The sequence below is a fragment of the Gadus morhua genome, chromosome 11, assembly GCF_902167405.1.
Source record: "Gadus morhua chromosome 11, gadMor3.0, whole genome shotgun sequence".
Classification (NCBI taxonomy): domain Eukaryota; kingdom Metazoa; phylum Chordata; class Actinopteri; order Gadiformes; family Gadidae; genus Gadus; species Gadus morhua.
This window is the reverse complement of record NC_044058.1, coordinates 24117620-24142033: the sequence shown is the minus strand read 5'-3', so window position 1 is coordinate 24142033 and position 24414 is coordinate 24117620. Positions and strand designations below refer to the sequence as shown.

The window sequence follows — 24414 nt, the reverse complement described above, 5'->3', positions numbered from 1 at the left end:
TCTGTTTCTGGTATAGGTTCTTCCCAGTGTTATGGTAACATCTAAACGGTGGTCCTTATTGTATACAGAGTTTTGTAGTCACAGTACTACAGTGTGATTGTGGTTAGTTAAAACGAAATACTTGCATGGTAAATATAAACGGGTTTTCGATATCTTGATAAAATGTTCACACTATCTATTTCTTCCCCATTCTTGAGATTTTTTCGAGAACCTGATGTGGTTCATGGAACATTTCACCCTCTGTACCAACCACCTTCAGTTTGATAGCCAGTCCTTGACTGAGTTTGTTCCCTACTTGCTGAAATTTAGAGGCGCACATTTCCAAACAACCCCGGTCAAAAAACAGCAAGCAGGTATCGCTGAAGTAATAGAAGAAGCGCTTCTCTCGCGTTATTGACCCCACAGTCAGATGAGTCATGCTGAGTCATGTGCTCGTGGTTCCGCGGTCGTGATCCTCAGCATGTACGACGGAAACCACCCGATATCACCGCATTCCACAAGTACAGATTTATAGCTTTCAAGATCGAGGCTGAAGGGTGGACAACAGGGCAGAATCAACCTGGAAGGATTGACGTGATGTTTATTAAATTTTTTTAATGTTTGATTATCAAAATGTGGATGTAGATCTTAAATGCTGTTACCAATTTTTGATTTGTTAACAAGCCTTATTCTGAAACTAGAATGGGATCTTTCGAAGTTAAACAGGAAAATAAACGACAAGGAAAAGAGATAAGAGTCTAAGATAACAGGGAAACTTAACTCAAAACTGAAATACAATCAAATGGAAACTGACAAAAACTTCTAGATTAGATAACATTGTACAGTAGGCCTACTAATCTGCCATCTGTACCATATCTCTCTCTCTCTCTCTCTCTCTCTATTTTTCCACGGTCTCTGGTAATGGCGGAAAAAGTACAATCATTTATAGATAAAAACGATCTGGATAGATTGACTCGATGGGCTCAAACTTTCTTGTTCACATATAAGATGTTGATAGAAATGTTAAATATGCATTATGTTGACTTAAAGGCACCCAGTGCAACTTTATGTAAACATTCAATGAAAAATAAACATTCAATTTCTAGTCTTTTTTACACGTAGTAAGTTTCAATAACTCCATACCATTACATATCGACATTCAAGGAGCAAAGATGAGACGTCGCTGTGTGGTGAGAACTGATAGAAAATCGTAAACAACAACAATCGCCGGTGGGGAGAAGCCATTTTTCCATTGACTGGAAGCCTGCTTTATTTATTGTAGGTTACAAAAAATAAAGAAAATGGCGGCATTGTTGTTGTTATCGATTTTCTATCAGTTCTCACCACACAACGACGTCTCATCTTTGCTGCTTGAATGTCGGTATGTAATGGTATGGAGTTATTGAAACTTACTACGTGTAAAAAAGACTAGAAATTGAATGTTTATTTTTAAGCCTCGAAAGTTGCACTGGTTGCCTTTAATACTGTATGAACTACGGTATTATTTTACCTGTCTATTTTATCTTCTTTATAAACTAACCATCTACCATAAAATAACTCAGCTGCTATATATATAGCTATTTATTATTATTATTATTATTATTATTAGATTAATTATTATTATTGCTTAATTATTTTATTGAAATGAACAATTAACGCTGAAGAACTCGACTGTGGCCGATAGGGGCACACTGTGACGCAAAACCATGAGAAAAACCAAAAGATATAGCCCACACCACGAGGGCCCCGGCCGTGGCCCCGGCTACAGCTACTGCAGCTACCCTTCATAGATCTACATATGAGACCACGCCCCCTTCAGGTGACCAAGTTCAGCTGCGTCACGGCTCCTGCGCGTGCTGGGGCTCGTTCACACCCCGCCCCTCCAGAGAGGTCTGTTGGGTAGGGGTTGTTTTGGGGGTAGGGGTGTGTTGGGTTAGGGCTGTTTTTTGGGTGTGTGTGTGGGGGGTTAAGGGTTGGGTTAAGGATGTGTTGGGTTTGGGGGGGGTGTCCCCACACTCCCCAGCTGCGGTCCATCCCGTATCCTAGATCGTCCAGTCAGTCTCTACCTCCACCTCGAGTGGAGCGCATCTCGAACCGCAAGGACGTCTCATTGAATTGAATTCTCGTTTTTTTTTATGTGAATTATATCGCGTTATATTAATAAATGTGTGTGGTAATTAATTCACCTTTGCGGATCTAATGCATTTCAGTTTGATTTTGTGAGGATTTTGTGAAGAGGACTGAACAATGATGCGCTCGCTCCACCTGCTCTCTGCCTTCTTCATCTTGTCAGGTAAAACCACTCTCAAGTCTTTCTGTTTTTACCATGCGCATCGTTTTATATTGTTCATTATTAAAATAAATAATCCTAATGTTGGCCGATTTCATTTGGGAAATTTTCAAAAGACAGGCACTTCTATTACCTAAAAACGTTTCATTTGTATCAATGGATTTCAGTTAATATTTCCGTTATATTATTTGGAAATAATTACAATTATTATGAACAAAGAAGAGCTTTAATTGTGACCTAATATGCCTATAGGCCTATGCTCTGAGTCTATATTGTGCATTTTATTAGATGAATAGAAAGACTTGGCTGTGTGGTCTTTTCTATTGAACTTTATGGAATCTATTGAACCTAGTGAAATGGCTGTTTGAGTCCGATAGCTTTTTGTTTCAACCAATGCTTGGAGTCTTAGTATATATACCATCAGTATTATAGTTATGTATATTGTTCTATGTTCTAAGAGTTTTATAATCTAGTCGTATCAACACATGTCTGAGCTGTTTTTCTATTCTGTTTACTTTTTTTTGTTTATATGTACACTTTGAAAGCCCAAAACTAATGTTGTGGTCAGGGTAGGAGCTGAAGTCAGGTCCCCTTATTAGACTTAGGCTGAGGGGTAGTTTGTGGTCGCCATGGTCACGGTCACAGACGGCCGAGCTAGCCAGAGGTCAACCAGGTGACCCCCGTTGACCTCAGAATGTCACACACACACACACACACCCACACACACACACACACACACACACACACACACACACATACACACACACACACACACACACACACACACACACACACACACACACACACACACGCACGCACGCACACACACACACACACACACACACACAATCACATCACCCACACACACACACATACACACACACACACACACACACACACACACACACACACACACACACACACACACACACACACCCAAAACACAATCACTTAGACATACGCACTATAGACTCCTCTACACTAATTAACATACACCAGACAATCTAGGATTAGGCCCATCCCATGTGTGTGGGTTGGTCTGTTGTCGAGGACGACAAAATAATATAATGTGTTTATTTTTCTAACAAATACTGTCGGATAATTATAGGAATTTGGTAGGGGGACGTTAGAGTGACACTACTGTTCAATAGCCTCTTTTGAGCCAGAATCTGGTAGCACTCTGGAGTGTGCTACATCCCAACCCTAGCGTTAACCCTTTGTTTACGGAATACTCCCTAATACTTTACGAGATGCAGGTATTTACAATGGTCAGTGCTTACTCTATCTACATCCCTTGTGAATGATTGCGTGGGAGCAGAGTGTGTATTGTTGTTGAGGAACAATAACAGTGGAATCGACCGAGTGTAAAGTGTGTAAACTGGACTGTATAGTGAACACATAGTGTAAAGCGTGTAAACTGGAGTGTATAGTGAACACACAGTGTAAAGCGTGTATACTCGATGGATATAGTGAGCACTACAGCATGTGTATGGGGAAACGTAGAATGTGTATTGGCTTAAAACTAGAGCGTATATGGTGAACACTTTCGGACTAGGGTTATAGGGCGGTGAACATTATAGAATGTTTATGAACATTATAGAGTCTATAGGGTGAACACGAGTATATAGAAGAGTTTTGACGAGCCACAACTAAACAACAAATTCACGGTCAAGTTGAGGTCCAACAATGGGCCGTAGTTGTGCTGGGTGGGGGTCGAGGCGAGAGGGTGGGGATTAGGTGCTCCGTGAGGCCGAATGCAAGACCTCCCTGACCCCACCCCCCATAACCTCACTCTCCCATGACCCTGTGGGTTGGGGTCAAACCCCATGGGGGGAGGGAGTCACCAAGACCAACCCACCCCCCATACTAGGACCCCAGTGGAGCCAGATGGTAAAATTAATCCCTGCAGATGAGGAGAGCGCAGGGCCAGCAGAGCTGAATACATAAATACAAACGCATCAACAGAAAAAACATAATGACACATATCATATCTTATTACCCATAACACATATAGTAACCCATATCATAACACATAAACTGATAACACATAATAACACATATCATATAACACATATAGTAACCCATATCATAACACATAAACTGATAACACATAATAACACATATCATATAACACATATAGTAACCCATATCATAACACATAAACTGATAACTCATAATAACACATATCATATCATATCATATAACCCATAACACATATCATAACACATAAACTGATAACACATAACACATATCATATCATATAACCCATAACCCATATCATAACACATAAACTGATAACACATAATAACGCATATCATATCATATAACATGTAGTAACCCATATAATAACACATAAACTGATAACAAATAATAACGCATATCATATCATATAACACATATAGTAACCCATATCATAACACATAAACTGATAACACATAATAACACATATCATATAACACATATAGTAACCCATATCATAACACATAAACTGATAACAAATAATAACGCATATCATATCATATAACACATATAGTAACCCATATCATAACACATAAACTGATAGCATATAATGACACATATATCATACAACCCATAACACATATAGTAACCCATATCACAACACATACACAGATAGAATATAATGACACATATCCTATTACATAAACACATAACACATATAATAACGCATTACATAACACAATATACCTATATTAACACACATCCTAACGTCATAACACATTGACACAACACATATCATAGCACAATATACCTATAATAAGGTATAAAATAACACAATATACCTGTAATAACCTGTATCATAACACGATATCCCTATAACAAAAATCCTAACACGATATACCTATTTTAGCACATATCATAATGCATAGCGTAACAGATCAACACATATTACATATTAAACCATGTCATAACACATAAATGCATACAACCTATATTAACACGCATCATGACATAAAATGCATATCATAACACATAACCAAAACAAATAAAACACATATCATGAAGCATGTCATAATATTAATATATCATAACATATCGTTACAAATAGACTGACAACACACACCTCTATAGAATATATGTGGACAACATAGGATAGACCAATCCATGAAGTCAATCCATGCCCACGTTCTGAGGAAACTAACAGAACAGGCAGTTAATATGAGTCCATGAAAGGAATAAAGTGTTGTGTTAGTGTTGTTAAATTGTCGTTCTTAACAGACGGAAAAAAGTGAAGTGTTTATCGAGTTGTACTTTATAACAGGGAATAAGGGGGCACATTGGGATAGTTGGAGTTGTAGTTTATAACAGATGATAAAGTGGTGTGTTAGCGTTGTTAGAGTTGTAGTTCATAACAGATAGGGAATAAAGTGGAAGAGTTGTACTTTCTAACAGAGAATATGTTGGTGTGTAAGCGTTATTACGGGTGTAGTTTAGAGCAGACACAATTATTTGGTGTTTTTAAGTGGTGTTTGATAGAGTTGTAGTTTATCACAAAGAGTAAATAAAGCATTGTGTAAGTGTGAGAGTTGTAGTTTATAACACTACAACTCTAAAGTGGTGTAGTGTGAGAGTTGCAGTTTATAACCCAGAGAATAAAATGGTGGATGTTAGTGTTGTCATAGTTGGGGTGTAGTTTATAACACAGAGCATAAAGTGGTATGTTCGTGTTGTCATAGTTGGTGTGCAGTTTGTAACAGACAGAGAATAAAGTGGTATGTTAGTTGGTATTGTCAGAGTTGGGGTGTAGTTTATAACAGACAGAGAATAAAGGTGTATGTTAGTGTTGTCAGAGTTGGGGTGTAGTTTATAACAGACAGAGAATAAAGTGGTATGTTAGTGTTGTCAGAGTTGGCGTGTAGTTTATAACAGACAGAGAATAAAGTGGTATGTTAGTTAGTGTTGTCAGAGTTGGGTTTTAGTTTGTAGAGACAGAGAATAAAGGCATTATGGACGGAGAAAGAAGCGCAGCTGATTGTTCTGAGGGAGCAGATGTTGGATGTTGGATGTTGTGCCAGATTTTTGTGGAAGGATTAAAATGGGAGGAGAGGGGGAGAAGGAGGCGGGAGCATGTCTGGGATGAGGCCTGGGAAAGTCACCCCCAAGTTCAAGTTGAAAAGAGTTCAGAGATCAGAGGTCATTTGGATGGGGGGAGGGGGCTGTTGAACTCTGGAGAGGATGATGGAGATAATGAAGAGGAAGAGTTCTCCAGACGCACTCCTCCTCCGCCACCACCTCCTCCTCCTCCTTCTCCCGGCCCTTCTGCTGTGTTTGCATACCCTTGTGTGAATGCTCCTTTTGTGATGCAATGTGTTTCTGGTTTGCGTGTGTGTGTGTGTGTGTGTGTGTGTGTGTGTGTGTGTGTGTGTGTGTGTGTGTGTGTGTGTGTGTGTGTGTGTGTGTGTGTGTGTGTGTGTGTGTGTGTGTGTGTGTGTGTGTGTGTGATGGTGTGTGCGTGTGCATGTGTGTGTGTGTCTGGGTAGTTACGGGGGGGAGATATGCAGAGGATGAAAAGAGCCGTCAATCAGGTTGATGCAAAGTCAAGTGCAAGTTTATTCTCTAAGTTGTTAACCCGCCCAAACTCTCTATGAATCACCCCAACTCACTCATGTCCCAGTAACTCTCTCCAATTCACCCCAAACCTATCCCAACGCACAATTCATTATTTTCTGCTTTATTTTAACCTTTATTTAAACATGATGTCCCACCCTATCTCATTTTAAAATACAGAGGGTTTGTGTGAAATGTCCCTCTTGGATGATGTCACAGAAGCATTGTAGAGCTTTGATCACATCACATCTGTATCACATCTTAGGATTCATCCTCAAACCATCTGCACCAACTTCATCCTTGTAAGTATTCATCGTCATGTTCATCCAATCCATCCTAGTAAGTATTCTCTACTATAATTGAATCTACTCCTCTTCTTTATTACCTTTCATCTCATTGCTATCAATTTGAAACCTACATCAAAATAAGTATCCCCTTGATCACCAGCATCACCAGCATCACCACCACCACCATTACCACCATCACCAATATCACCACCAACCATCAACATCACCAGCATCACCCCCACCACCATTACCACCATCACCAACATCGCCACCAACCATCAACATCACCAGCATCACCACCACCACCATCAACACATCCCCCCCCATCATCATCATCCTCACCACCACCACCATAACCACCATCACCAACATCACCACCACCATCACCACCATCACCACCACCATCACCAACATCACCACCACCATCACCAACATCACCACCACCATCACCAACATCACCACCACCATCACCAACATCACCACCACCATCACCACCATCATCACCACCATCACCAACATCACAACCACCATCACCAACATCACCCCCACCATCACCAACATCACCACCACCACCACCACCATCACCACCACCATCACCAACATCACCACCACCATCACCAACATCACCACCACCATCACCAACATCACCACCACCATCACCAACATCACCACCTCCATCACCACCACCACCACCACCATCACCACCACCACCGCCATCACCACCGCCACCACCACCATCACCAACATCACCACCTCCATCACCACCACCACCACCATAACCACCATCACTAACACCCCCACCACCACCATCACCACCATCACCAACATCACCACCACCATCACCACCATCACCAACATCACCACCTCCATCACCACCACCACCACCATAACCACCATCACTAACACCCCCACCACCACCATCACCACCATCACCAACATCACCACCTCCATCACCACCACCACCACCATAACCACCATCACTAACACCCCCACCACCACCATCACCACCATCACCAACATCACCACCTCCATCACCACCACCACCACCATAACCACCATCACTAACACCCCCACCACCACCATCACCAACATCACCACCAACCATCAACATCACCAACATCAGCACCAACCACCATCAACACATTCCCCCCCATCATCATCATCCTCACCACCACCACCATAACCACCATCACCAACATCACCACCACCATAACCACCATCACCAACATCACCACCACCATCACCAACATCACCACCATCACCAACATCACCACCTCCATCACCACCGCCACCACCACCATCACCACCATCACCACCTCCATCACCACCATCACCACCACCATCACCATCACCAACATCATCACCACCATCACCACCACCATCACCATCACCATCACCACCTCCATCACCACCATCACCACCACCATCACCATCACCAACATCACCACCACCATCACCAACATCACCACCACCATCACCAACATCACCACCACCATCACCAACATCACCACCTCCATCACCACCACCACCACCATCACCAACATCACCACCTCCATCACCACCATCACCACCTCCATCACCACCATCACCACCACCACCACCATCACCAACATCACCACCACCATCACCATCATCACCACCTCCATCACCACCACCTCCATCACCACCACCACCACCATCAGTGTCCTCTTCATCAACGCCGTTCTCCCTCCTCTTATGGTAGCTAACCTCCCTCCTCCTCTCTCTTAGTTGCCGGCGGAGCCTCAGAGTTGGCGTTCCTGAAAGAGCCGAGCGATGTCATAGCTGTGAGGGACCGGCCCTTGATGCTGGACTGCCAGGTGGAGGGGGAGGGGCCTATATCGGTCACGTGGAGGCGGAACGGCGTGGCCGTGCCTGTCGGCGCGAGGGCGAGCGTGCTGGCCAACGGCACGCTGCTCATCGAAAAGTTTTCCAAGCGGCGGGAGAGCGACGAGAGCGACGCCGGCGTGTACGACTGTTCAGCGGAGAACCGCGACGGACGCATAGTCAGCCGCAAGGCCCGCGTTCAGCTGGCCTGTAAGTAGACATCCATCTACATTATGTGTATATATTATATACACATATATTATATACGTATGTGTCATTCAAGTTATTTCTCTGTCTCTCTCTAGCTCTCCCTAAGTTCCTCACCCACCCAGAGTCGGTGGCGGTGGATGAAGGGGGCGTGACCAGACTCACCTGCCAGGTGAACGGGATCCCAGAGGCCAGCATCACCTGGGAGAAGAACCTCAGTCCCCTGAGCACTGAGGACACACGGTAACCATGAACACCCTACAGACACACACACACACACACACACACACACACACACACACACACACACACACACACACACACACACACACAGAATACGCACACAATGACTGTATACTGTGTTGTATATTTATCATAGAGTGTGTACATTGTGTGTGTGTAGGTACACTCTGCTGCCCCATGGAGTCCTTCAGATCTCCGGTCTCCGTCGTGGAGATGGCGGTTCGTTCCGCTGCGTTGCTACCAACATCGCTAACATCCGCTACAGCCGAGAGGCTCTGCTCACTGTCACAGGTAACACACCACTGTCTGAACGAGGCTACACCTGTCAGTCTTAACGAGGCTACACCTCTCTGTTTTAACAAGGCTACACCTCTCTGTCTTAACAAGGCTACACATCTCTGTTTTAACAAGGCTACACCTGTCTGATTTAACGTGGCTACACCTGTCAGTCTTAACAAGGCTACACCTGTCAGTCTTAATGAGGCTACACCTGTCAGTCTTAACGAGGCTACACCTCTCTGTCTTAACAAGGCTACACCTTTCTGTTTTAACGAGGCTACACCTCTCTGTTTTAACGAGGCTACACCTGTCAGTCTTAACGAGGCTACACCTGTCAGTCTTAACGAGGCTACACCTCTCTGTCTTAACAGGACTACACCTGTTTTTCTGTGCTTCCTCTCTGTCTTAACGAGGCTAGACTGTCCATCTTACCTAGGCTACAAATCTGTATTAATTAGGCTATACATGTCTGTCTTCCCATGTTTTTCCATGTCTGTCTTAAGAAGGATACAACTGTCTCTCTGTGCCAGCTGTCTGTCTTATCAAGGCTACTTCTGTCTGTCTCCACAGCGGCAGGGTCCAGGACTTATAAGGAGCCGGTCATTCTGTCCGGTCCACGGAACCTCACCATCACGGTCCACGAGACAGCCATCCTGGAGTGCATCGCTACGGGCAACCCCAGGCCCATCGTCTCATGGAGTCGCCTTGGTAACAACACCCTTGGTCGTCTGTAGTACCGGAGCTCGTTTAGTTTAGCCGTCAACTGGACTTGCGTCCTGAACGCCTCTCCGTGTCTCACCCTCTGCAGACGGTCGCTCTATCGGCGTGGAGGGGATCCAGGTGCTGGGAACCGGGAACCTGATGATCTCCGACGCGTCCCTGCAGCACTCCGGGGTCTACGTGTGCTCGGCCAACCGGCCCGGCACCCGGATACGAAGGACGGCCCTGGGGCGCCTGGTGGTGCAAGGTCAGAGAACAGCAGAACCCTACCCTGAACCCCAGAACCCTACTCTGAACCCCAGAACCCTACTCTGAACCCCAGAACCCTAGTCTGAACCCCAGAACCCTAGTCTTAACCCAAGAACCCTACTCTGAACCCCAGAACCCTAGTCTGAACCCCAGAACCCTGCTCTGAACCCCAGAACCCTAGTCTGAACCGCAGAACCCTACTCTGAACCCCAGAACCCTACTCTGAACCCCAGAACCCTAGTCTGAACCCCAGAACCCTAGTCTGAACCCCAGAACCCTACTCTGAACCCCAGAACCCTAGTCAGAACCCTAGAACCCTACTCTGAACCCCAGAACCCTCCTCTGAACCCCAGAACCCTAGTCTGAACCCCAGAACCCTACTCTGAACCCCAGAACCCTAGTCAGAACCCTAGAACCCTCCTCTGAACCCCAGAACCCTAGTCTGAACCCCAGAACCCTAGTCAGAACCCTAGAACCCTCCTCTGAACCCCAGAACCCTAGTCTGAACCCCAGAACCCTAGTCTGAACCCCAGAACCCTACTCTGAACCCTAGAACCCTAGTCTGAACCCCAGAACCCTACTCTGAACCCCAGAACCCTAGTCAGAACCCTAGAACCCTACTCTGAACCCCAGAACCCTCCTCTGAACCCCAGAACCCTAGTCTGAACCCCAGAACCCTAGTCTGAACCCCAGAACCCTAGTCTGAACCCCAGAACCCTAGTCTGAACCCCAGAACCCTACTCTGAACCCCAGAACCCTGCTCTGAACCCCAGAACCCTACTCTGAACCCTAGAACCCTAGTCTGAACCCCAGAACCCTAGTCTGAACCCAAGAACCCTAGTCTGAACCCAAGAACACTAGTCTGAACCCCAGAACCCTAGTCTTAACCCAAGAACTCTACTCTGAACCCCAGAACCCTACTCTGAACCCCAGAACCCTAGTCAAGAGTCTTTCCCCAGAACCCTAGTCTGAACCCCAGAACCGCAGAACCGTAGTCAGTCAACCAGAACACAGACGCCCAGTACCAGAACCCTAGTTAGACCCACCTGGATTGATAGATGGATGGATGGATGGATGGATGGATTGATGGATGGACGGATCGAGACAGACTGACAGCCAGACAGCCAGACAGGGAGGCAGCTTAGTGTGTAGCTGCAAACTCGTGGTTCCCAGGGTTGGTGAATATTCATCAGCACCCACCCTGACTGACCCTGGCCACTCAACATCACAATGAACATGTGGCGCAGACGTGCAGCCCGCGGAGCTCTGTGATTGGACCATCTCCGTCCGACCTCATAGCCCCCTGACACGGGCTGACAGATTTAAGGGTCCTCACTCAGAGATGACATCACAGTCTCAGCATTTTTATGAAGTTTGTGAGTGTGATGGTGTGTTAGTGTGGGTTCATGTGTTTTATTGTGTGTCGCTAGAGGAACCCATTCCCCTTCCCTATGCCCAGATCCTGTTGAGGTTTTAGGAGAATGAACCTACATCTTTTAATTCTAGATGAACTGCATCTAGATGATGTAGATGCCTCCACTTGCTGATCGCCGACAGAATTAAAGACGTCATTAAAACAGCAGCTGGCAGCCAAGTTCAAGTGTGAAATTCACCTTCAACCCCTCCCCTCCCCCTAACACCGCCCTACACCCCCTAGTATCCACCCACCATCCCGTCTTCTACAAAGACAACACACACACACACACACACACACACACACACTCCCAATCACACCACCCATTGTCCACAAAGGCTCACACATGCAAACGCAAATACACTCACTCACACACACACACACACAATCCCAGTCCCCGTTCTCCACAAGGACAACACACACACGCAAACTCACACACACTCACACTCACACACACACCATCCCCATCCCAATACCCCTTCTCCACAAAGACAACACACACACACGCACACGCTCCCAATCCCACCACCCGTTCTCAACAAAGACAACACACATACACACGCAAAATGCACACACATTTAAACACACACACATGCACACACACATACACACACCGTGCTTCTATGCATCTCTTCCATACCAATAATGTTGTTGTGTTTTGCTTCAAAAGAGCTTTTTTGCAAACAGATGAATTTAATTCCAACAACTTAAGCCAGGAGCTATTATGTTTAATTCTCCCTTTTAAACGACATACCCCAAATCATGAAATCATCAACGAATCTAGTAAAATTCAGTCATCGATAACTCCCCAACATAAGGGCCAGATGCTCTCTGGGTAGATAGATAGGACCTCCTGGGGGATTATAGATCCAGGGCCGTCTCTCTTCTAGCTGTCAGCCGGTACGGGAGCCAGCAGGGCCAAAAGCACACCACAAATCACACCACTTCGACAAACTCAATCCATTTCCGCCAAAAGCATTTATAAATCAGAGAGATAATAACATCACTAAAGCAGTGAGCCCGTGCCCGTTAATACTGCTAAATCTGTCCTACAACTTCTGCACGGCAATTCTATCAAATGGGACGATAAATATGTGAAACACCAATATTCAGATAGGGTTAGGGTAAGGGAGACCTGTCTTTAATAATATGAAATCTTTACATTTATAAACAAGCTAAGTATATACATAATAATGCTATTCCTCGTTCATAAATACTATATACATGGCTGAAACAATACAAAATAATTATTTCTGTGTACCTCTCTGTCTCTGTCTCTGTCTCTGTCTCTCTCTCTCTCTCTCTCTCTCTCTCTCTCTCTCTCTCTCTCTCTCTCTCTCTCTCTCTCTCTCTCTCTCTCTCTCTCTCTCTCTCTCTCTCTCTCCCTATTTTTATTCTGTTACAAATTCTATGTACCGCAAATAGTTTACAAAATCGGATCTCTGTCTCCCACGTACACCAAAACATACACAAACACACATACACACACACACACACACACGCACGCACTCATTGATTAATGGTTCCTTTTAGATGTGGGCCCCTACTGCCCTCTGACCTGTGACCCTGTGCCCCCCCTCACTTGAGCGCACACACACACACACACACACACACACACACACACACACACACACACACACACACACACACACACACACACACACACACACACACACACACACACATACAGACACTCTGAGTGACAATTTGGATGTGGGTGGGGGTGGGGACTGGAGGAGAGGTTAAGTTGGGACACATGTTTCCATGGCAACCAGATTTGGGGAGACTGCACCTGTCTTCTGTGACACACACACACACACACACACACACACACACACACACACACACACACACACACACACACACACACACACACACACACACACACACAGGAATTGCACTTGTTTTAATGGTATTTTTTTATGTCAACCATATTTCTGTAGCTATTGGTTCATATTTGAATTGCTAGTATTAATATTATTATTTTATTTTTTTCATATTTATTAATCATTTTTTATTTTATTTTTCTTAGCTCCACCTGAGTTCCTGCAGTGGCCGCAGTCTGTGTCTAGGCCACCAGGTGGCAGTGCGGTGTTGACCTGCAGCGCGCAGGGCGTCCCCGAGCCGCATATCATCTGGCTGAAGAACGGAAAGATCCTTTCACCTGGGAGTGGGAACAACGTCAAGCTCACCAACAACAACACGTGTGTAACTCTCATTAGCACACCCACCCTGCTCTGTGTCACCTTTTACAAATCCACCCTTTATATCAGTCAGCACAAAGCAAATAATCGATATTGTTTTATATTATTATTAATATATATCATATATATGTTTGATATTATAATATTACATATTGTATTACAGGACTCTAGCCATAACCCGTATCACAGCAGAGGATGAGGCCATCTATCAGTGCACCGCTGAGAACAGCGCTGGCACCAACCAGGCCAGTGCCCGCCTGGCCCTAAGCCCCTCCTCCCAACTACCTGAAGCCCCTGCCCACCTCCAGGCCACGCCCACTTCCTCCACCTCCGTGAAGCTGAGCTGGGAGCGCCCCTCCCCCGAGGTCACAGAGCACATCATCGGATATGTGCTGCACATACGCATGTTGGGAGGTAGGGGGCGCCAGACACCAGTCTGATCCTAACGATACGGGAAACACGGAATATGTGTTGCATGTAAAATTAAAGCGATGACTCACGAGGGCACCGGTATCCTAAGTGCTTCCGTTGGATGTTTCAGAGCCAGACAGTAAGGAGCTTCAGGAGGCGGTCAGCAAGACCACCTTCCAGCATGAATTCTCCGCCCTGGAGCCGGCCACCGCCTACTCCATCTACCTGAAGGCCTACTCCCCGCTGGGGGCCAGCCAGAGCTCCAGCACCCTCGTCACCACCACCCTTGGGGGCGGTACGAACTTCTCACAACACTACAACACTTTCAATACGATATTTATTAGTATCCATAAAGGGATGCACAGAGTCAGCGATGCGTCGGGGTTTGCCTGTCCTTACCTGGATTCAGACGAGTTGTTGCTTTCCAAATTCATCACTGTGCCTCTAGAAGGGGAGGTTGCTGGGTTGACGTCTGCTCTCCGTTAGCTGCATCCGTTGATTTGTCTCGCGGTGTCTCCCTCTATATCTCCTAAAAGTCTGTCAGTCTCTGTCTCTCTCCTCTCTGTCTCCCCCCTCTATCTCCTAACAGTCTCATTGTCTCTCTGTCTCCTAACAGTCTCCTTGTCTCTCTCTCTGTCTCCAACAGTCTCCTTGTGTCTCTCTGTCTCCTCACAATCTCCTTGTGTCTCTGTCTCCTAACAGTCTCCTTGTGTCTCTGTCTCCTAACAGTCTCCTTGTCTCTCTCTGTCTCCTAACAGTCTCCTTGTCTCTCTCTCTGTCTCCAACAGTCTCCTTGTGTCTCTGTCTCCTAACAGTCTCCTTGTGTCTCTGTCTCCTAACAGTCTCCTTGTGTCTCTGTCTCCAACAGTCTCCTTGTATCTCTCTGTCTCCTAACAGTCTCCTTGTGTCTCTGTCTCCTAACAGTCTCCTTGTCTCTCTGTCTCCTAACAGTCTCCTTGTCTCTCTGTCTCCAACAGTCTCCTTGTCTCTCTCTGTCTCCTAACAGTCTCCTTGTCTCTCTCTGTCTCCTAACAGTCTCCTCGTCTCTCTCTATCTCCTAACAGTCTCCTTGTGTATCTGTCTCCTAACAGTCTCCTTGTGTCTCTCTGTCTCCTAACAGTCTCCTTGTGTCTCTCTGTCTCCTAACAGTCTTCTTGTGTCTCTGCCTCCTAACAGTCTCCTTGTCTCTCTCTCTGTCTCCTAACAGTTTCCTTGTCTCTCTATCTGTCTCCAACAGTCTCCTTGTCTCTCTCTGTCTCCAGCAGCCTCCTTGTGTCTCTGTCTCCTAACAGTCTCCTTGTGTCTCTGTCTCCTAACAGTCTCCTTGTGTCTCTGCCTCCTAACAGTCTCATTGTCTCTCTCTGTCTCCTAACACTCTCCTTGTCTCTCTCTATCTCCTAACAGTCTCCTTGTCTCTCTCTGTCTCCTAACAGTCTCCTTGTCTCTCTGTCTCCTAACAGTCTCCTTGTCTCTCTCTGTCTCCTAACAGTCTCCTTGTCTCTCTCTGTCTCCTAACAGTCTCCTTGTCTCTCTCTGTCTCCAACAGTCTCCGTGTCTCTCTCTCTGTCTCCAACAGTCTCCTTGTCTCTCTCTCTGTCTCCAACAGTCTCCTTGTGTCTCTCTGTCTCCTAACAGTCTCCTTGTGTCTCTGTCTCCTAACAGTCTCCTTGTCTCTCTGTCTCCAACAGTCTCCTTGTCTCTCTCTGTCTCCTAACAGTCTCCTTGTGTCTCTGTCTCCTAACAGTCTCCTTGTCTCTCTCTGTCTCCTAACAGTCTCCTTGTGTCTCTGTCTCCTTACAGTCTCCTTGTCTCTCTCTCTGTCTCCAACATTCTCCTTGTCTCTCTCTCTGTCTCCAACAGTCTCCTTGTCTCTCTCTGTCTCCAGCAGCCTCCTTGTGTCTCTGTCTCCTAACAGTCTCCTTGTGTCTCTGTCTCCTAACAGTCTCCTTGTCTCTCTCTGCCTCCTAACAGTCTCATTGTCTCTCTCTGTCTCCTAACACTCTCCTTGTCTCTCTCTATCTCCTAACAGTCTCCTTGTCTCTCTCTGTCTCCTAACAGTCTCCTTGTCTCTCTCTGTCTCCTAACAGTCTCTTTGTCTCTCTGTCTCCAACAGTCTCCTTGTCTCTCTCTGTCTCCTAACAGTCTCCTTCTCTCTCTCTCTGTCTCCAACAGTCTCCTTGTCTCTCTCTGTCTCCTAACAGTCTCCTTGTGTCTCTGTCTCCTAACAGTCTCCTTGTCTCTCTCTGTCTCCTAACAGTCTCCTTGTCTCTCTCTGTCTCCAACAGTCACCTTGTGTCTCTGTCTCCTAACAGTCACCTTGTGTCTCTGTCTCCTAACAGTCTCCTTGTCTCTCTCTCTGTCTCCTAACAGTCTCCTTGTCTCTCTCTGTCTCCTAACAGTCTCCTTGTCTCTCTCTATCTCCTAACAGTCTCCTTGTCTCTCTGTCTCCAAACAGTCTCCTTGTCTCTCTCTGTCTCCTAACAGTCACCTTGTCTCTCTGTCTCCTAACAGTCTCCTTATCTCTCTCTGTCTCCTAACAGTCTCCTTGTCTCTCTGTCTCCTAACAGTCTCCTTGTCTCTCTCTGTCTCCTACAGTCCCTGCCTCCCAGACCTTCCTCACTAAGGTGCTGAACCGGACCGCCGTGCAGGTGTTCTGGGAGCTGCCGTCCAAGCCCGGGAAGGTTGAGGGCTTCCGGCTGTCCCACCGCCGTGTCCCCCTCCCGGACTTCGAGGCTCTAGAGACCCTCCCCGCCCACATCAACACCCACACCTACTCCGGCCTGGGTCAGTCATATAGACTATTTAATCAATATTATTTCTGAAGATACATAGATAATATACGTCATATACAGATATTATAGAAAATACATAATATACGTCTATGTGTTGTCATGGTACCGGTGTGTTCCTGTAGCAGTGGGTGGTTTCGTTCAGTGGCGTCACTAGGCTGTTTCATTCATGGTGTGGATAAAATTTGATTAGCCCAGAATCGTATTAAAAAAAATAATAATAATAATCAATGTGTTGTTTTTTTCTTTTTTTTGCTTGCTTTACACTAGAAACGAACATGGAGATTCCAGGGGCATCTAAAAGTAGCCTAGTCCTTCTAGATAGTCCTTCTGGCAAGAGAATAAACGATTTAAAAACATAACCAGACTGTTTACCACCTCAAGTGAATTAGCCTATCCTATCTCCTGTCATATATATACATACATATAAGGTCTGTCTCAATTGTATTCATTTTACTCTGAAATAACTTGAAATGAACTTTAGATGTCTGGGGATAAGCAGTACAGCAGTCAGGCAGCTATTTAAAGCTACAATAAACGGTGTATTTTGTATATTTATGTAAAGCATTATGAAAAAATGTGCATGCGCAATAAGCATAAAGAAAATATTGCTGCACTCATTTTCCCTATCCCTCTGGGCTTGGCCCCCGGGATATTTTAGAAACCTAGAACCGCCCCTGGTTTCGTTGTGAGGTCCATGTTAGCGGTGTGTGTCGTCATGGTAACCCTGTGTCCCCGTAGAAGCGGCCGGTGTGTACGAGGTGAGGCTGGTGGCCTACAACGGGAACGGAGACGGTGCGGCCACCCGGCGGTTGGTCTCCCTGGCCGACCCCCAGCCCCGCCCCGAAACTACAGGTAGCCCCCCCCACACCCACCTCTCCTCACCCTGGGGTCGTTGTGGACCAGTGGGGCCCCCCCTGTAACCTCTGTGTGTGTGTGTGTGTGTGTGTGTGTGTGTGTGCGCAGGGTGTAACTGTGAGGATAACCACGGCTCCGGTCTGCTGATCGGCGTCCACATCAGCCTGGCCTGCATCGTCTGCTGCCTCCTCTTCCTCGTCTTCGGTTACAGACACAGGTAAATAGAGGCCAGTGAAGGGCAGTAGGGGGCAGTAGGGGGGCCAGTAGGGGCAATAGGGGGCAGTAGAGGGGCCAGAAGGGGGCAGTAGAGGGCAGTAGAGGGGCCAGTAGGGGCCAGTAGGGTGCAGTAGAGGGCCAGTAGGGGGCAGTAGAGGGCCAGTAGGGGGCAGTAGAGGGGCCAGAAGGGGGCAGTAGAGGGCAGTAGAGGGGCCAGTAGGGGCCAGTAGGGTGCAGTAGAGGGCCAGTAGGGGGCAGTAGAGGGCCAGTAGGGGGCAGTAGAGGGGCCAGTAGGGGCCAGTAGGGGGCAGTAGGGGCCAGTGGAGGGGCCAGTGGAGGGGCCAGAAGGGGGGCAGTAGAGGGCAGTAGAGGGGCCAGTAGGGGCCAGTGGAGGGGCCAGTGGAGGGGCCAGAAGGGGGGCAGTAGAGGGCAGTAGAGGGGCCAGTAGGAGCCAGTAGAGGGCAGAAGAGGGGCCAGTAGGGGCCAGTAGGGGCCAGTAGGGGGCAGTAGAGGGCCAGTAGAGGGCAGTAGAGGGCCAGTAGGGGGCAGTAGAGGGCCAGTAGGGGGCAGTAGAGGGGCCAGTACACTGTGACGATTTCATCCGTTTTCTCTGCAGAAAGGGGACCCAGGACCGCTGGACCCTTCCTAGGGGCCCCGTTGGAACCAGGGCCCCTAAAGACGTAGCATCCCCGGGTCGCCCCGAAGCCATTGAGCTGAGCATTCAGGTTAGTTACCCCTTGTTTAGAAACAAACATACACACTCTCACACACCAACACTCAAACACACGTGCACACAAACCCAAACATGCACACACACACCCACACACACACACACACACTCTCACACACCAACACACAAGCACACATGCACACACACACACACACGGAAACACAAACACAAAGATTGTCTTGTATTAACGTCCGGTTGCCCACCCACAGGGACGTGACCCCACCCCTGCTCCAGCGACGGAGAACCCTCCTCCGCCCTGCCAGGTCCTGGTGGAGGAACCACCCCCCTGTCGCTCCGTTACAGACACCGACCCACACACAACCTCTCCCTAACCCTCACCCCTTCCCCTTACCCATACCCTCACCCTCTCCCCTTACCCTGTCTCTTGGTCTCTGCTTCCTCGCCTGCCTCCCCTTAGAGTCGCAGCCCGGCGCTGTCCAAGAACTTGAGATATACTATAGAAGTGAAGAGCCACTATGAAGACGTCCCTTTGCTTTGACTTCGACTCAAGGAGCGGCCTCTTCGTGTTTTGGAACCAAGCTACCTGTTACAGAACACACATTTCCCCTAAAGTCTCCTAAAGGGACTGTGATGTCTTTGTATCCCTGTGTGCTGATTCAACACCTCACACAAACTCACTCTTTATGATTTTTCACCAACGATGCCCAGTTTTATATTCCGCCAAACGCTTCGTCCCAGCGGCCTTGCGGCTGTCCGAGCAGAGAGCCTCCCAGCGAGGGATGGTGCCAAAGTTACAGCTCTGCTCCGACACGCCCTTCATGAACGACAAGCCTTAGCCACCGACGTGGCCTCCGATGTTTGCCTGAGTCCTGACAGCGGGAGGCGAAGCAGAGACAACCCCCCCCCTCCTCCCTCCTCCCTCCTCCCTCCTCCCTCCTCCCTCCTCCCTCCTTCCCTCCTCCCTCCGCCCCACAGAACTCTTTAGCTCCAAAGATAGCTACCTCAGCTAGGCCACAGACGCCTCAGCTACACAAGGAACCACTTTGCCTCGAGCTGCTGGAAAAGCAAGCCAACCCCCCAACCAAAAGGGCTGTCTGACGCCCCTGTCCTATTGTATGTGATGCCTTTGTCCGTGTCAACAGCCCACCTCCTGTGGGGAAATACAGGAGCCCTGAGACTGTGATTGTTGTTGCTGCTGCGCCTCTTCCTCCCTCCTCCTCCTCCTCCTCCTCCTCTTCCCCGGGCCTGATGGGGAAGCCGAGGTGGTCATGGTGTGTTGTGCCTCACTACCCAGACCTCCTGGACTGGTTCTGGAACATTCTGCTTCTGGTAAAGGAGTATTGTTTAGCATCAGGGTCCCAATGTTTGTGAATGGGGTCTTATTACGTGGACCGACCTGAGGATCGAGGTCCTCGACACACGGGGGGGGGCAGGAAACAGGATGTCCAAGTCCCTTCCTCTTCACCTGATCCGGTTCTCTGGAACGCTCTAGAAGCTTTCTGCCGCTACGCTAAAGAATACCTCTGGCATGTTGAGCTTCACAGAGACGTGATTTTTCTATGACACACCATTTTCATTTTTTTCTTTAAAAAAAAAAATTGAACAAAAAGTATCTCTACATTTACAGAACTGCCTCTCTGTAGATCTATTTAGGAAGATATCCAAAGATGAAAAGTGTTTTTGTGTGTTTTGTGCAAGCTGTAAGTGTTGAGGTGTCGGAGTGAACAGTCCTCTCCTTCTTCGCACGGGACAGATTTTGATCTCTTTTTGACTTGAGGATAATTCTATATTTTCACATATTATGAAGAGAACTCCCTAGAAGTAGTGAAGTCTGCCAAATACGTGTGTCTCGACCTGTAGGAAACACAAGAACCAAATGTCAGATTAATTTTTATACTCTTTGATATAGAAGCCCAGTATGATGAGGGATTTTACTTTGGATTGCGCGTGTTTGTTTGTTTTTAGATGGGGGCACGCTGGAGGAGTCCTTGTCTTGTCATGTATGAAATTGATAACTAGACCTACCAATACAAACTATTTGCTAACTCAGACCCTTAGTTTAACAGTTAACTAGACCAACCATTATACACTGTTAGTTAACCAGGCCAACCAAAACACACAGTTAGTTAACCAGGCCAACCAATACTGACCATAAGTCAACCAGACGAAATAGTTAGTTAGCAAGAACCTTGCTAGTTAGTTAGCAAGGTTCTTGCTAACTAACCTAGTTAGTTAGCTAACTAACCTAGTTAGTTAGCAAGAACAGAACACTGTTCTTTATCGAGCCCAATTAAACAGTTTACTAGACAACCCAATAGTCTCCAAACCAAATAGTAGCCCAACCAATAAGTTAACCAAAACCTTTGTTAAAATACAGACAGAGATTCACACCATTTATTGTGGTTCCAAACAAGTAATTGTAAAATATATTAGCAATAACTTTGTCAGTTATATAGGATTTTTTTTTTTTTTACCATATACCTGTCAGATGTGAAAGGAGTATGCTGCCAAAATAAGAGCTTCTTTAACATGCTATTCTATAGTTTGTTGACCCTGTGATGAATTTTGTAATTAGAAGATGTGAAACTGTGTTTTCTGCATCGGGTAAGGTAACTCACTTTTATAACCTATAACGTCTGCATATGGGAGCAACAGCCATAAATATATATGTTTACTTGCCATATTTAATAAGCCATAAGGATTGTTTTGAAGCCATATTCTACACTATTGAATGCTGAAGTTCTGGTGATACACATGTTCTGATGCTGTTATTCAGGTCAGAAACAAAGCTTACCTCTTGCTTTTTACAAAATATTTAGTTTAGAAAGTGAAAAAGTAGAATGATATACTGATCCATGGCTCTGACCAAGGAGAAAATGCTTTAACGTTATGAATATTATTTTCTCTTTCTTCTTTTCTTTAAACATTACTGGGAGGATTGCCCAAAGCTTTAAGATGGTTTTAAGAAGACTAGGGTCAGTCAAAGATTGATTGACACAGACACAGATGTTTTGCTTCGGAAATAATTCAATTGCAAATAATACTAAACAATTTGTATATTATCAGAAAAATGGATTCATATTTTTCTCCTAACATCTGAAATGAACGGACTGTATTGTCTCTCTCCCAGATAAAAAAACACATGATGTCCTCTAGACTTCTTCATGTTCACCACGTGTTTCTGGTGATCTCTGTTCTTCCATCTGGTGTTCTCATACCTGCAAACCAAATAAAACAATGTAGTTGACTCCTTGTCCTTTCCCTTGCTAGACCCACAAACAAACCGACAGACAGACAGGAGGACAGAAGTTCATATAGACACACTAACAGACCAACTCTAGACCCTGATAGCATGATCCTGTTTAGATACCAAATCTATCCCATATTCTATTTATAGAGCGACATCAGAGGCCAACAGGTCACCATGGAAACTAGACCCGTAAAGAAGAAAGGGATCCTCCTCAAGGTTTGTCGTCGTTGACCGTTGAGCTATGTTGAGTACATTTGTAAAGGAGGAAACAAAATCGATAATATATATATTCCCCCAAGTTATGCAAGGGCATTGTGAAAATGAGCATTGCACAGGTCTATGTGTGTCACAGACCTGCTGTGCGGCCATGTTATATGCAGCAGTTCCAAGGAAGAAGGGAGTAGAAGTGATGTGACCCCATCTCATCATATATTTATGTTATTTTCCTCAGGAATAGGCTCTCTGAGTAGCCCTTTTGACAGGGATCAACCTAATTCTATGGAGCAAAGATGGATAGACCTGTGTGATCATATCGTTTTATTATTACAAAGAGACCCTGAGGCATACACAATCATTCCATAATGTAGTTATATCTGAACGGTACATAATAATCATAATAATCTTTCAATATAGTTATATCTGGATTATGTGATTTGTTCATCTGTGCCACACACATCTCAATTCTAAAAGATTATATTTATCAATGCATAGACTTCAATAGTACCAATCAATACAGGTGTTTACAGGGCTAATAAATCAATACAGCTGTTCACAGTGTTGATATGACAATACGGGTGTTTACAGGGTAAATTGAACAACCTTCACTATAATCATTTTGATGCACCCCCATGCAAATACCATATAGAGAGGTATGCATCAAATCATTTGTCTCTATGTATATGTATGTTCATATATACTACTGCCATGCACACATATATAACTGTATATATGCATATGTAACGATGAACAGGATATATTTATCTTTATTTGATTCCTCATGATGTTAAAAACAGATCAAAACAAACAACAGCGCTGAAAGGACAGCTCTTTCTTTTAGTTATTGCTGGCTAATCTGATGTTTATTCACATGAAGAATCTGATATTCTGTGGAAATACAAAACACAAACGGCAGCCTGAAAGGGTTGGGCTCACCCTCACCCTAACCCTGTCCAACCCTTCCTACTGCTCATATTCACTAGTGGACCGCAGAAGATACAGGGTAACCAAGAGGCCACTTAATACCATGAAGGTTGAAATAAAGAAAAAATAAAGAAAGTTGAAATGTGCCTTTAAAGAGCAGGGATGATAATTTCTTATTGCCCCCCTTCCAGATGAAGTTTAGCAATTGGCAAATAGACGTTTTGTTGTATACTTGCACTGTTATTCAAAGCATAATAAAACAAACCTCAGAGCCTTTGGTTTAATCCAAACTCCCACCATTACACTTAACCCTTACCCTTATCCCTAACCCTCTTATACCCTCAACCTTACCGCTGGACCGTTAAGGTGCAGGTAGGGGGTTGGACAGTAACTACGGAGACAGGTCATTAAGGAACAGCTAGGGGTTAGACAGTGAATGCAGAGACAGGACATTAGGCTATATTTTGGACATCATAATTCATATACATTCTGCTGAAGGTGTGTTTACAGGTTCATTAGAGGTAGAACAGTATAAGGGTAATTGGGTTTGAGTTCATCTAGTGATCAGGATGCCTGTCTAGTAAAATAGACCACCTACTTTGTGTTTCTGCTTCCTGCTAAAACCCCGGATGTTTTCCTCGATCTCCATCGTCCCAATGATCAACGGCTCAACAAGAATCTCAATAGGAGTTTGAATCGTCTCCGGGACCGAGGACACTCCAGCGCATCCCAACAGGAAGTGTGATAACCATTCTTACGACTTCATCATCAGACAC

General features: G+C 45.8%; 1 protein-coding gene across 1 annotated transcript; it reads left to right on the top strand.

The window, feature by feature from the left end:
- The first annotated feature begins 1400 nt into the window (after nucleotides 1-1400).
- LOC115554258 (immunoglobulin superfamily DCC subclass member 3) lies at nucleotides 1401-22495 on the top strand. Its single transcript, XM_030370915.1, has 15 exons — nucleotides 1401-2272; nucleotides 7101-7137; nucleotides 8872-9177; nucleotides 9273-9417; nucleotides 9578-9708; nucleotides 10267-10404; nucleotides 10505-10663; nucleotides 14112-14283; nucleotides 14447-14697; nucleotides 14825-14989; nucleotides 17290-17478; nucleotides 18225-18338; nucleotides 18450-18558; nucleotides 19174-19282; nucleotides 19497-22495. Exons 3-15 carry the CDS (start codon nucleotides 8946-8948, stop codon nucleotides 19617-19619), a joined length of 2037 nt encoding a protein of 678 aa, XP_030226775.1. The 5' UTR covers nucleotides 1401-2272; nucleotides 7101-7137; nucleotides 8872-8945; the 3' UTR covers nucleotides 19620-22495.
- The last annotated feature ends 1919 nt before the right edge of the window (nucleotides 22496-24414 follow it).

Coding starts and splice junctions, on each gene's coding strand:
- LOC115554258 (XM_030370915.1), top strand. CDS start 8,946: ATGCTGGACTGCCAGGTGGAGGGGGAGGGGCCTATATCGGTCACGTGG. Junction 18,559..19,173: donor GTCTTCGGTTACAGACACAG/GTAAATAGAGGC, acceptor TTTTCTCTGCAG/AAAGGGGACCCAGGACCGCT. Junction 19,283..19,496: donor CCATTGAGCTGAGCATTCAG/GTTAGTTACCCC, acceptor GCCCACCCACAG/GGACGTGACCCCACCCCTGC.